The sequence below is a fragment of the Phycodurus eques genome, chromosome 18 (assembly GCF_024500275.1).
Source record: "Phycodurus eques isolate BA_2022a chromosome 18, UOR_Pequ_1.1, whole genome shotgun sequence".
In the NCBI taxonomy this organism is placed as follows: Eukaryota; Metazoa; Chordata; class Actinopteri; order Syngnathiformes; family Syngnathidae; genus Phycodurus; species Phycodurus eques.
In genome coordinates, this window is record NC_084542.1 from 598,218 (window position 1) to 612,708 (window position 14,491).

At 46.7% G+C, this 14,491-nt stretch overlaps 1 protein-coding gene across 2 annotated transcripts in view; it reads right to left on the minus strand.

Moving 5' to 3' along the window:
* mdn1 (midasin AAA ATPase 1) overlaps positions 1–14,491 on the minus strand; it is a 146,251-nt gene that overhangs the window by 13,960 nt on the left and 117,800 nt on the right. For both annotated transcript variants that reach the window (XM_061703734.1, XM_061703735.1), the window contains 16 exons: positions 14,222–14,405; positions 14,006–14,144; positions 13,328–13,474; positions 13,113–13,239; positions 12,416–12,521; positions 12,084–12,199; positions 10,089–10,499; positions 9,783–10,009; positions 9,567–9,692; positions 9,103–9,302; positions 8,367–8,528; positions 6,712–6,846; positions 6,392–6,524; positions 6,116–6,303; positions 5,090–5,215; positions 4,544–4,679 (listed from right to left, as the gene is read on the minus strand). In XM_061703734.1, coding sequence (XP_061559718.1) covers positions 4,544–4,679; positions 5,090–5,215; positions 6,116–6,303; positions 6,392–6,524; positions 6,712–6,846; positions 8,367–8,528; positions 9,103–9,302; positions 9,567–9,692; positions 9,783–10,009; positions 10,089–10,499; positions 12,084–12,199; positions 12,416–12,521; positions 13,113–13,239; positions 13,328–13,474; positions 14,006–14,144; positions 14,222–14,405 — 2,663 coding nt within the window. The remainder of the gene's footprint in view (positions 1–4,543; positions 4,680–5,089; positions 5,216–6,115; positions 6,304–6,391; positions 6,525–6,711; positions 6,847–8,366; positions 8,529–9,102; positions 9,303–9,566; positions 9,693–9,782; positions 10,010–10,088; positions 10,500–12,083; positions 12,200–12,415; positions 12,522–13,112; positions 13,240–13,327; positions 13,475–14,005; positions 14,145–14,221; positions 14,406–14,491) is intronic.

Consider the following 14,491-nt stretch of genomic DNA (forward strand, 5'->3'; position numbering starts at 1 on the left):
TTGACTTGCTCTTATTTTGAAATTCACAGCCCTACTTTTATTGAGTAAATGAGAAAGCACACAGTTGTGCTCACATGTTTGATTGCCCAGGCAGAATTTGTAAGCTGGATACAATTCTTTAAAGAAAACATGAAGGGCCAGGCAAAACACATTATTTTATTTTAATGGCATTCAAATTCAACTGTCAAGCATTTCATGAAACAAAACATAACCATAAAGCAATTAATGATAGAAAAAAAAAAAAAAAAAAAAAAAAAAAGAATGAAATTCACAAATTCTGTCAGTGTATGTAAATGTAACGTGGCTGTAACAAAGAATAACATATTTGAATTCATGTTTTTTTCCATGTTGTCATGTGATAAACTTGAACGCTACATTTCTACAGAGGAGGGAAACATGCACACCGCAGTGACTTTTCATTAAATATTGAGTTTGGCCCACGACGTTGTCCTAACTTTTTATTTTGGCCCACCGTGAATTTGAGTTTGACACCCCTGCTCTAGGGGGTGGTGCCATATTGGAATGAAAGTGTCCATCTTTTTCCTAAGCTCGAGATGGCGGCATACATTTATAAAATGTACATTTTTTCCATTTTCCCCTGTACCTACAGATAATGCGTACTATTGACTTTTGACAATTGTTTAGGGGGGAAAATGCGCATTATACACAAGAAATTACGGTAATTCATTAATTATCGTTTCATCTAAAAGTGAAATAAAGGAAAAAAAAAAATGTTAAATTTGAGGCTGTTTTATCACGTCAAATGGTTTATATGTGCAAGTTTCAACTTGACTTCCCGCTTTAAGCATGTAGCCTTTTATTTAGGGTACGCGCTGGAACTCAGCATTTTGGCACGAAAAGTAACGGAACCAAACGCTATAAAACATTGATTCCTTAACCTACCCACCGATGAGACACAAAGTTAGTGTTTGTGATACTGCGAGACAACGTTTTTGTGAATTTTGTCCCAATTCATTGTGACGTAAAGTTGCTAGTTTGACCTTTGGTGAAGTTTTAGCTCAATGTTAAGCTTGCAATACAACTGTTTCTACTTTCTTTCCAGTATGATAAAAGTAATTGATTCGATTTTTGTGACTATTTTCAGCTTTTACGTTGGTTCGAAGAATAAAACAAATGCTAAAAACCATCAGTGCAAGAGCGCAACCCAGCGTTGAACTTGTTAGCTGCCTCAATGTTGGCATAGACCTATTTGATTGTTTCACTCACCCAATTGACTTGACTGAAGTTCCGGTATAGGCTGAGGCTCAGAACGGGAGGGAACCGGTCAGGCTTCGACACATCGTTAAAGCCTCATTCGCAGAATACAATCTTAATCCAGGTGTTGCACTGAGGTGACTGGTCTTTTATTCGAACATAGTTAACACCTCTGTTCGCCGCTGCCGTTGGGCACAAGCGCGGCTTCCCGCTTGTTTTTCGCCACTTTCTTATTCGGAGCAACAACTGTACGACGGCGCTCGGCACGTTGGAAAACCTTCTGATAGCCACCATGTTTTTTTATGATGTCATTGTTGACGTCATCGTGGCGTCATAGGAAGTCCCAGCGTGCCTAGCGCCGTTGTATATTTGTTAAAATGCTCTTTTAAGTCACTTCGTACCCTAACACCATAAATAGTTGTACAAATGTGAATGTTAATCTTAGCTTGTGTGTTTTTTTCCCCCTCTGCAATTTTCGTTGTGTTTTAACTATTTTCTTTTTATGACCTTGACCCAGGCGTGAACGTGTTATCTGGGCACGTGACCCCTCTAGCTTTCAGTTCATTTGCTGGCTAACGTGCCAATACATACATCACTAAAGAACAAGTCAACCTTAGTATTTATAATATTACTGCAGTTTCAGAACTGTATACTATAGCGCATCACAGCCTCAATATTTACACACAATAAAGGAGCAGATGAATAATCCATCCATTTTCTTCCGCTTATCCAAGGTCGGGTCGCGGGGGCAGCAGCCTCAGCAGGGAAGTCACTTCCCTCTCCCCAGCCACTTCCTCTCGCTCTTCCGAGGGGATCCCGAGGCATTTCCAGGCAAGCCGAGAGACGCAGTCTCTCCAGCGTGTCCCGGGGCGTCCCCGGGGTCTCCTCCCGGTGGGACGTGCCCGGAACACCTCACCGGGGAGGCATCCGAAGCAGATGCCCCAGCCACCTCATCTAGCTCCTCTCGATGCGGAGGAGCAGCGGCTCTACTCTGAGATCCTCCCGGATGACCGAGCTTCTCACCCTATCTCTAAGGGAGACCCCGGACACCCTCCGGAGGAAACTCATTTCGGCCGCTTGTATCCGGGATCTCGTTCTTTCGGTCACGACCCACAGCTCGTGACCGTAGGTGAGGGTAGGAACGTAGATCGACCGGTAAATCGAGAGCTTCGCCTTTCGGCGAAGCTCCTCGTTTACCACAACGCATCGACGCAAAGTCCGCATCACTGCAGACGTTGCACCGATCCGTCTGTCGATCTCCCGTTCCATTCTTCCCTCACTCGTGAACCCAAGATACTTGAACTCCTCCACTTGGGGCAGGATCTCATCCCCGACCCGGAGAGGGCACGCCACCCTTTTCCGACTGAGGACCATGGTCTCAAATTTGGAGGTGCCGATTCTCATCCCAGCCGCTTCATACTCGGCTGCGAACTGCTCCAGTGAGAGTTGAAGGTCACGGCTTGATGAAGCAGACAGAACCACATCATCTGCAAAAAGCAGGGATGCAATACTGAGGCCACCAAACCGGACCCCCTCTACGCCTCGGCTGCGCCTTGAAATTCTGTCCATAAAAGTTATGAACAGAATCGGTGACGAAGGGCAGCCTCGGCGGAGTCCAACCCTCACCGGAAACGGGACCGAACAGCTTGTATCAGGTGGTTCGGTACCCCATACTCCCGAACCACCCCCCACAGGACTCCACGAGGGACACGGTCGAACGCCCTCTCCAAGTCCACAAAACACATGTAGACTGGTTGGGTGAACTCCCGTGCACCAAGGAGGACCCTGCCAAGGGTATAGAGCTAGCTGGTCCACTGTTCCATGGCGATGACGAAAACTACACTGCTCCTCCTGAATCTGAGATTCGACTTCCCGACGGACCCTCCTCTCCAGCACCCCTGAATAGACCTTACCAGGGAGGCTGAGGAGTGTGATCCCCCTGTAGTTGGAACGCAGCCTCCGGTCCCCCTTCTTAAAAAGGGGGACCACCACTCCAGTCTGCTAATCCAGGGGGACTGCCCCGGATGTCCATGCGATGTTGCAGAGGCGTGTCAATCAGGACAGCCCCACAACATCCAGAACCTTGAGGAACGCCGGGCGAATGTCATTCCCCCCCGGCGCCTTGCCACCGAGGAGCTTTTTAACCCCCTCGGTGACCTCAACACCAGAGATAGGAGAGCCCGCCCCGGTTACCCAAGACTCTGCTTCCTCATGGAAAGGCGTGTCTGTGGAATTGAGGAGGTCTCTCCCCACCAAGTATTCTCCCCACCGGCTCACAACGTCCCGAGTCGAGGTCAGCAGCGCCCCGTCCCCACCGTAAGCAGTGTTGACGGTGCACTGCTTCCCCCTCCTGAGACGCCGGACGGTGGACCAGAATTTCCTCGAAGCCGTCCGGAAGTCCGTCTCCATGGCCTCACCAAACTCCTCCCACGACCGGGATTTTGCCTCAGCGACCACCAAAGCCACATTCCGCTTGGCCAGCCGGTACCCATCAGCTTCCTCAGGAGTCCCGCAGTCCCAAAAGGCCCGATAGGACTCCTCCTTCAGCTCGGCACACAAACCCCTCCACCACGATAAGGTGACGGCTCAAGGAGCGGCAGATGAATAATAAGATTTGAAATGTGAACCTAAATATGATGTAAACTCATTTGATTTAAAACTGATTCATGTCTTTTGTAAAATTTCATTCTCATTTTCTAACTTTTACGGAACCTATGTATCATGCGCATCATTGACTTTTTAAGATGTTTTAGGGGGGGAATGCGCAGGAAATGCGCAGGACAAATTACGGCAATTCCGTTTAGGACAGGACAATTAAGGACACACAAACACAATCGAGCTGCTTTTGCGCCTTCCCGACCAAAGAGGACAAACGCCAAACTATTTTATTTTTTAAAATGATCCCATAAGATTATCCTTCGGTCTGATGTGTGTTTGTCCTGATTATATGGTCTCAAATGGGTCGGGGCCGACAACCGTAAATATTGAATATTTACGACCAAAACTGCGTGCATGTGGGGAAAGTCGAGTCATGAGCGTGAGGAAAACAAAGGTCCTCGGGTGGGCTGCAGGGTTACGTTCCTGCCGCTGCTCTACCATCTGGAGCTGTTCTGTGTTTAAAGGAGTGAAAAACCGGTGAAGGGTGGCCCCCCCAGCTGAAGACTTTGCAGTCAAGCCAATGGCACTGTCGGAGGTGCGTCACGAATTGGACTCACTGCCCCATACTTTTGGAGGGGAGTGTGTATGTAAGTCAGTGGGGACAGAAACTGTATTTCTATTAAAAGGAAGTGGACCGATGTGTTCTTAAACAAGACCAAGACTCACTCACCATCACCTTCTCTATCGTCTCCCATCTCATCATCCTGGTCCAGGTTAAGATCCTCAGGCAGACTGAGAGCATCGGGTTCAGGTTTCTTATCCTGCTGGCCATGATAAGGGTCCACTTCATTCTTGTCAAACTCCCTCTATCGGAAACAGAGTGAAAGCATTCAGAGAATCTACGCATATCAAGTTTGATATCTCTGTTATGAACTATATTTTTAATTGATCTTGCACAAAGTCAAAAGTGCAAGGCGACATAAATAGAGGCTGCGACACAAGGTCAGGATTGGGTCCCTGCATGTCACGGGTGCTGCCCACGTATGCATGCAGAGAACAAATTCTGCTGTACCTTGTAAATGTGAGCCGCACTCCAATTTCTCACAATACACCGTTGAAATGGCAATGACCTTCACCGGAAAGGAACTTCAATACACTATACCGGCGTGGGTCTAAGACAGAGGCCTTGAAGTGAATTAGGAATGTAAGCCAACTACATCGACAATATCAGGGGGTCTGCTGTCGCCAGACGACGAACTGCTCGGCTGACCGTTACCTCATCCCTTTGTTCGTTGATTTTGTCTTCCCCCTCACCATCCGTCTGGTCATCGCTGGCCTGCTTATTTTTGGTAGGCTCTGCAGCATCCAAGTTGTCATCTTTCGCAGCTAATGCAGATTCACCCTAAACAAATAAGAGTTGTGAAGGTACAACGGGATCATTACAAAATATATGTTTTGAAAGTCCCAGTAAACGTGAGAGACGGAGGATGTGCCGGAGCGAGCGAGAGAAAAAGTGATGACGTTAACTGTGGTGAATTTGGATCCGTTTGAGGGACCGTATGCCATCCATCACTTTGTAGATTTGATTATGTGGAGCAGCAGTGCACCAAAGGGCTTTCCGGTTTCAAGCGTAAAAGTTTGAGAGTTGACGGAGAGACGAACGTTCAAGACCACACGGTTGAGCAACATTAATTTTGGTTCGGAAAGGTGCCATATTCTACCAATTTATTTGCGATTAATACTGACATACACTAATATTAGCACATTCCTGAGTCAGGTTATTATCAACATTTCTCGAGCTCATCTACGTCACTCGCGAAGATCTCCACCTCCTACTTTTTTCTGCTCCCAAGCCAGCACTGTCAACATAAACACGTGTGCTCTCACAAGTGGGTCATCTACACGGAGGCAACCAATCAGAGGAAAGATGGCCGTCTGAGCCAAACATGGACAAAGCGGATAGAATGAAGTAGTTGTCAGAGGGGCCTTTTATGGACATTTGTATGACAACACCGAGGTGTTTTTTTGAAATGAAATTGACACTTTTACGCGACGTCCACGTGAGAGAGTCACTTTATGGAGGTCGAAGGAGAAAAGGTCCTTTTCAAAGCTGCTCTCACACAGTCAAACAAGCCTTGGAAAAAGAATTACAATTTGGGCTATCGAGACCTACTCCTCATCGAGTAATTAATTGATGAAGAGGTGCATCGATACTTTTGTCCATACCGTATCTGCCATTTGCATCCTGTGTAACGCTTCCCGATCGTAGTTGTGAAATGACGTTTAATTACGTGTAAAGTACCTGGTCCATGCCTTGGCCAGACTCTTCCTCTCTGTCACTCGCTCCCTCATCATCATCATCGTCATCGTCATCGTCCTCCTCCTCATCTCCCCACATTCTCTCATCGAGAGTGTTCGTCTGTCCGTCGCCCAGATCGCCCATCTTTTGATCCAACTCCCGCTCAGTCTCTTGCTCCAACTCATCCACATCTACAAGTCACAGAGGGAGGAATTTGGGTTCTCTGAATAGCATTCTAAACCAACAGATATTGCGCTGCTGTGCCATGAAGCCGCATACCAGCATCCTGCTCGTCTCCATCATGTGTTTGGCCATCGAAGTCCTCTGACATCTCAACAGCATCGTCTTCCGTTTTCATTTTCTCGTCATCTTGATGTTCTTTCTCCTGATCCTCCCCCAAGGTGTCCTCCACCTAAAATAGGAATGAAAGAGTATGTTTAATACAAAATGCATTAATTGTAACATTATACCACATTGCATGTACTAGTTAAGTTGGTTGAAAGCTTCGGGGGGGGAAAGGAAATCGAACAATTGGACCTTGTGATCAAAATCTGCGGCCCAAATGCTTTTTCTCAGTTCAAATTCATTCATTTCATTACCTGATCTTCATTCTCAATTGTGTCACTGACATCCTTAGTGCCCTCGCCTTGACCAATTCCACCACCCTCATAATCGTGAAACTCAGTGGCACCTTCACCTTCTCCAGCATCCGTCTCCTGAGGCAGGCAGAACCCCTAAAGAGAATAGTTGAGGTTCAGAATATGTTTCATTAGATTATTAGTATTATTAGATCATTTATGGATAGTCGTGTGTATTTTTTGGGGGGGGGGGGGGAGTCAATCCTAAAATAAAGCACAGGCTGAATAAAAGACAGACCGACCGACCTATCTATAACTCAGTTGCGACATAGGTACACTATATCGCCAAAAGTAGCCACTCGCCTGCCTTGACTCACATATGATTTTAAGTGCTATCCCATTCTACGTCCATAAGGTTTATTATAATGTTTGCCTACCCTTGGCAGCTGTAACAGCTTCAACTCTTGTGGGAAGGCTTTCAACAAGGTTTAGGAGTGAGTTTATGGGAATTTTTGGCCATTCTTCCAGGAGCACATTTGCGAGGTCACACACTGACGTTGGACGAGAAGTTCTGGCTCGCTGGCCACTCGAAATCAACCCACAGGTGTTCTATTGGGTTGGTGTGTGTGTATGTATGTATATGTGTGTGTGTGTGTGTGTGTGTGTGTGTGTATATATATATATATATATATATATACACACACACACACACACACACACACACACACACACACACACACACACACACACACACACACACACACACACACACACACACACACACACAGACCCCGGACTGTTGAACAGCTGAAGCTGTACATCGAGCAAGAATGGGAAAGAATTCCACCGACAAAGCTTCAACAATCGGTGTCGTCAGTTCTCAAACGTTTATCGAATGTTGTTCAAAGAAAAGGGGATGTAACACAGCGGTCAACATGAGCCTGTCCCAGCTTTTTTTGGAACGTGTTGCAGCCATCAAATTCTAAGTTCATGATTATTTTCTAAAGACCATCAAGTTGATCAGTTTGGACATTAAATATCTTGTCTTTGTATTATATTCAATTAAATATTGGCTGAACATGATTTGCAAATCATTGTATTCTGTTTTTATTTATGGTTAACTTCATTGGAATTGGGCTTGTATATTGCTTGTGGTTTTCTGAATGACTTTCATCCTGTTTTACGATTCCACGTTTGCTGTGTCCCCCACATACTGTAAAACCGTTGGCAAACTGGACTCCTGATGACTTGTATAACAATGGCTTTCTTCTTGCCAATGTTTCATCAATGCCAGATTTGTGGAGTGCATGACCGATTGTACCACTTGAGGTGTTCTCTGCAGCTCCTCCGGAGCTACCATTCATACCATACCATGAGCAAAATTCAGTTTACGTGGTTAGCCAGTCCTTGGAGTTGTGTCATGCTCTTTCCAGTTTTGGATGATGAATTGAAGACATTTTCACTTTTTGTTGTTATAGCACATGAAATCCCAATTTAAAAAAACAGTGTTTGTGGTCCTAACATGAGAAAATGTTGCAAGGTTAAAGGGGTATGAATACGATTGCAAGCCACTATATATACTTGTGCACTGCAGGAAGATATACAGTATACACACACATGTATAACTCATCCTTGTGTATAATATATAATTCAATCAGGATTTGCGTACTCTGTACCTTCTGAGCGAGCTCGGTGAAGATGTTAGCCAGTACTGCTAACAGTTTGCCGGTGCACCTGTGCACTCCCACCGACACAGACAGAAAGTAGCGAACAAGATCGGAGTAAATCCCCAGCAGCGGCTCCACACGCGCCAGCATGCCGCATGCTCGGTTTACCTCCTGAAAAGACAAACACGTTAGCTTCAACTCTACAGTCATCGACAGCGGTGCATAAGCATTCAAGCTCATGAAAAGAAACAACCTGGTATGTGCGCAACCTACTTCCCCATTCGGCAAAACAGGTGAAAGCACTTCCTTCTGGTTTGGGTGGAAAGCGAAGGGGAACATGAGAAAGCACCCCGTAGGAACTTGAAACGTCAACAATGTCTTTTTTTTTTGTTTTTTTGTTTTTTTGTCCCCACACAGCCACCAAAGAGGACAATATCTGATGTTTAGACTGCATTTGTGTTTCCATATAATTGTATAAATAAATGACACACAGTAACGGTCCGAAGACACCGGCCATTAAGAAAACTAAATTTGAGCAAGTTGACCTTCAAACAATCACGTCATCAACCCGTAGTGCTCCTCGTTAGCGTAGCATACACAGGAAGTCCGCTAACCCGCTTTCCCGAATTTGCCGATGTGACATTCCCCATATTGCAGATTCTACCTTCCACAGTCATGTGAGCACAGTGCCCACTTGCGTTTCAAATGCCTAACTACCCAAGAAAATATGTCAAAACTCTCAAACCCGGAGCTTCTGCGGCTGAGAGGAGTTGGTGTGCATTTTTAAGCAGCCCAGGAGCCTCTCCAGCCTGGCGTTGACATCTCCCACACACAGAGCCTCCACATCGGCAGCCAGCTCCTCCTCCAGCTGACGGGTGAAGTGTCTCGGCTTCAGTAAGTCTTTCACGTGCTCTTCGCCGACCTCTTCCTTTCCACCGATCGGACCTGATTTGAAAAATATGAGCACATTTGAAACATTCTCATACGTCAACTGCAGCTGTCGTTTTCAAGACAAGTCGCTACATATCACTTCTCATACTTGTATCCTTCAGAGTTGCAGAAATATACCCAAGAATAGGGAAACTACCAGTTCCAAGACAAAACATCATATCACTGCATATTATACTTGGGATACTACGAGTTGGTTTTATAGATGAACACAGATATCCATACGAGTTATCTTACTTGTATGCGGTGCATTGTTCTCACCTTTGTCGTCGACTTTTTTGTCATTGTTTTCCCTTCTCTTTACAAGAGTCTGGACAGCACACAACAAACGGTTGATGTTGGCCTCCAGCTCAGCAGAAAACCCACAACAGAATGGAGATAGGTCATCTGAAAAGACGTTTCATATCAAAACTGACAAACCGTATGGTAGTGAAAGCATCCCATTGTCGATTGTACACCTCTGTTTTGCGCATTCACCTGAGGTAGGGTGCCCAACTGAGAGATGCTGGGTCTTCCACAAGGTAAACTCAGTGATGTTTTTCATCGCCTCTTGCCGAACAAACTGGAGGCTCCGGATGACGGCTGGCGTAAGATTTCTGCTGCTGATACATGTGGCTGGCACGAAGAGCTGCTCAATATCACACAGCTGAGACACCGCCGTTGCCAGCTGGTCAAATGCCGAACAGCACGTAACAAAATGCTTCCTGTCGACGGAGAAAGTAATCATGATGGTCCATTAAGTGTGCATTTCGTTTATCATCATCCCCCATGATTGTGTGTTACCATGTCAGAAGTACTCTCTCTGAGCTCTGCTGTGCTATTTTGTGAAGCTCGGTCTTAAAGTGCAGCATTTTCTCCAGCATTGCAGCGACACGCTGGTTGAGTTGCCTCCAGGCGGCATCTCCTTTGCGCATCTGGCATACAGGCGACTGACGGTGAGCTGCCAGTGGAGACGTGCATCTCAGAGAGGACTGCCAGAAGTTGCTATTCTCCTCCTCCTGCGGCTGAAGGGCTTCGGGGCAGCACTGCAGCAGCCAGGACAGCTGCTGCAGGAGGATAGAAAACTGAGCAGCGAGAGCCTGCCCTTTGTTGACCCAAGCACACAGAGGCGCCTGAGGCAGGAGTGTGCAGTCTGTGTCTTCTCTTTGACTTTGCAGTTGATCCTTGATGTCTTGGACGGTGCTTGTTAGCATCCTAAAGACAAAACAAGAAAACAGCTTTTGGTGTTGACTCACGGCATCGCTCCCAAGCTTTTACTGGTATTTGCAATTGAACAATGATACAAGTGCCATTTAGTATTCATCTGGGGTCGGGTCACGGGGGCATTCGCTTCAGCGGGGGAGCCTGGAGTTCCCTCTCCCCAGCCACTTCGCGCAGCACCTCTGGGGGGGATTCCCAGGCCAGCCGGGAGACATGGTCTCTCAAGCACGAAGTCTGAGTCGTCCCCGGGCCTCCTCGAACGTGCCCGGAACATCTCTGTAGCTAAGTGTCCAGGGGGCATTCCAACCAGATGCGCCTCTCCTCCCGGTGGGACGTGCCCGCAACACCTCACCAGGGAGGCGTCCGGGAGGCACCCGAATCAGATGCCCCAGCCTCCTCTCGATGCGGAGGAGCAGCGGCTCGATTCTGAGCCCCTCCCGGATGGCCGAGCTTCTCACCTTCTCTCTAAGGGAGAAACTGGACACCCAGCGGAAGAAATTCATTTTGGCCCCTTGCATCCGCGATAATCTTCTTTTGGTCACGACCGTAGGCGAGGGTGGGAACATGGATCGACTGCTAATTCGATAGCTTCGCCTTTCGGCGCAGCTCCCTCTTCGCCACAACAGTCTGCATCACTGCAGACGCTGCGCCAATCCGCCTGTCGATCTTTCGCTCATTTTTCACTGACTAGTGAAGAAGACCCCAAGCTACTCAAACTCCTCCACTCGGGGCAGGATATCATCGCCAACCTCGAGAAGGCACGCCACCCTTTTCCATTCGAATACCATGCCTTCACATTTAGAAGTGTTGATTCCCATCCCAACCTCTTTACACTCGGTCGCAAACTGCGCCAGCAAAATGCAGGGACGCAAAGCTGAGGTCACCAAACCGGACCCCCTCAGTGTCTTGGCTGCACCTAGATATTCTGTCCATTCGGTTATGAACAAAATCGGTGGCAAAGGGCAGCTTTGGCAGAGTCCAACCCTCACTGGAAGCCTTCCACAAGTCGTTCTCCATGGTCTCACCGAACCTCCCCATGCCAGAGTTTTTGCCTCAGTGACCACCAAAGCTGCATTCTGTTTGGTCTGCTGATACACATCAAATGCCTCAGGAATCCCAAAGGCGCAATAGGATTCCTTCTTCAGCTTGATGGCATTCCTCACCGCTGGCGTCCATCAACAAGCAAGGACCACGTTACGGCTATATAGATCTGGTCGGCCGCCTCAACAACGGAGGCATGGAACGTGGTCCACTCAGACTCGATTTCCCCTGCCTCACCCGGGATGTCGTCAAAGTTTTGCTCGAGGTGGGAGTTGAATCTCCTTCTGACAGGGGCCTCTGTTAGAAGTCCCTCGGAATAGACTTGGGTCTGCCAGGCCTTTCCAGCACTGCGCACATGAGCATCCAAGTCCGCCAGCAGAACGAGGGACTCCCCAGCAATAGTGCTCTCCAGCCCACCCTCCAAGGTCCCAAAAACGGCTGGGTAGACTGAATTATTTTCATATTAAACAAATACAAGGACTGACGGTTATCATTAACAGTAGCTTAAATATTCTGGTGGCGGGGCAGGCAACAGACCTGAAATGGACCCACTGCTCAGTCAGCTTGGCCAGCCGTTGCCTCTGTCTGAGGAGCAGGTTGAAGAGATGAGATGAGAAACCTTTGCACCGCTCGATGTTTCCCAGACCCAGCTCCTACAACAGACAAACAAACACAGTAAGGCAAGTAAGGACGATTCGAAGGGCCCTACGACTGAACGGGGCCCTAGAAAATTCTCGTTTTCAATTTCCAGCACTGAAGTGGGGGCCCAAAGCGATTTTCACACAGCCTCAAATCCTCAGCTTTTCTTTTTTTTTTTTTTTTTTTTTTACAAAGCTCTGTTAAGAGTGGCCTCCAAAAATGTTTCTTACTTTTTTTGCATGCTGGAGCGCCAACTGCAGGGCATTAATCCTCGCCCATGAACGATAAAAGTAGTGCTGGCATCCATCCCATGCGCTGAGCAACTCTGACATCAACCTACATCATCAAGAATGAAATGCAGAATTCACAAAGCATGTTTTTGTCACATATGTTACAATTGTCTGTATGAGCTGACAGTAGACTATTATTAATATAATTTTTGTGGAAAGATTATCCCTCTCTGGACCCATCTAACGCCTCCAATTCAATGTTAATTATTACTTTAAAACTTATCACGGCGCAGGAACAGCCCATCAGAGACTGAAGGCGTGACTAATAGTGTGTCAATCATATCCACACGCGGGCAAACGCTGGAACCTCGTGGATACGTTTTTATGATGCCGGTTGTTTTACCCCCGGTTAGCAACAAACGTTAAAAAGGAATTGAACCGATCCCGAGACAAAACAAGGGTAAACGCGTAACATGCACGTTCACTAAGTGGGGCTGCTTAGCTTTGCTAAGCACTCCTGTTACTTAGTATCAGTGCTAGCTCCATAGCAGGCCCACAATAATAAAGAAATGTGTACTTTTGCACATCCATCTGCAAGCATGAGCCTGAGAAAGCCAGAGAGTGAGAAAGAGTACTGAGAAGACCCATCAGTGACCAGGGCCAAATCTCATTTGAGAAATGAACAGGAGAGGTTTACGTGGTCTCAGTTGACGCAAGGTTCATGAAAGTAGAAAAAGCGGCGCTGATATCCAGTGGCTGGATGCAGAGGGTTTCCTCTTGGTCAGCGGTCTTGCACCATATCAACCCTTTACGGTACGACAGACCTGTGGGACATGGAGAGAAAACAGGAGCGTTTCAGACTTCTGAATGTTTCTAAAACCAATAAATGAAACGTATGAAAGTAAAACTAACCTATTTCTGTGAGTATCTTAAATAGGCTAGACAGAGCTCTCTGCTTTTGCTGCAGGATGTGTTTCACCTGAGCCACCCGTTTCTCTTTTTCTATAGACATGTCAATGGTGAGGCCCTGCAAGTCATTCACATTCCTGAGGACTTCGCCTAACAGGAAGAAAAACAGACAAAACTATTAACACATTTTTGATCACAGTGTGAATCTAGATCGAAAATCAAATCCTGTATTTCAATTGTCATACAAGACTAAACTTTCCTGTGTAGTTCTCGTGAGCTATCTTGATCACCTTTTAGGCTTGTATCGAAGTCTGACACCACCGTTAAGTGGATTACTTAACATGTAGTTTGTTGTTGTTGTTGTTTTTTGTTTTTAAATACTGCTACAAAATGACCTACCACAGATCCAAATTTAAGTAGTTCATTATTGGTAACACTGTATTATGCGTTTCAGAAAAAGGTCAGTGAACAAGAGATAGAACGGTTGAGTTGAGGATTCTCGTAGGATTTGCATTGGTCAGCTTTTCGACTGGAGGCCCCTTTTGGAAATGGAGCTTCTCGCTGTGTGAACTGCAGCAATGTGTATCACTGCACGATAAATGCCTCAAAAACTGCCAGCATTTCCCCCCCCCCCTCTAAATTGCGCAGGATACCTTGTGATCTCCAATCAATGTATATTACCAGTGAAGAACTCCAGATCTTCAGTCAGCTCCAGTGCTGGGTGTTTCTTTAGGAGTTGGGCACATACTTTCTCCATCTTTCTGGCCAGGAGAGGCAGACGTCCTTGCAGAGATTCCAATTCGACTGCCTCATCTCGTCCCTTGTTCGGAAATCCCCAGATCAGCATCAATGCACGTTCACTTGAGATCTTTGAGATCAATAGGCGAAGAGACGAACCTGCTGTTCTCTGTTCTTTCCTGGCAGAGCTTGCTTGAGTGCCCGACGAATCCGGCGAATGGGTGTTTCCTTTGGATTTCTATCAGAATGATCGAGGAAGGCAGTGTTTTTCTGTTCTACCAGAAGAGCAACACAGGGACCATTCAGAATATCCTCAAACTTCTTGACAAACTTGAACAGGGTCCTAGACAGAACAAAATATGAGCATTACGTAGTAGGAAGTGGAATTATAGATCTTGCCATGGATGAATGCCAGAAAGATACTGCGGC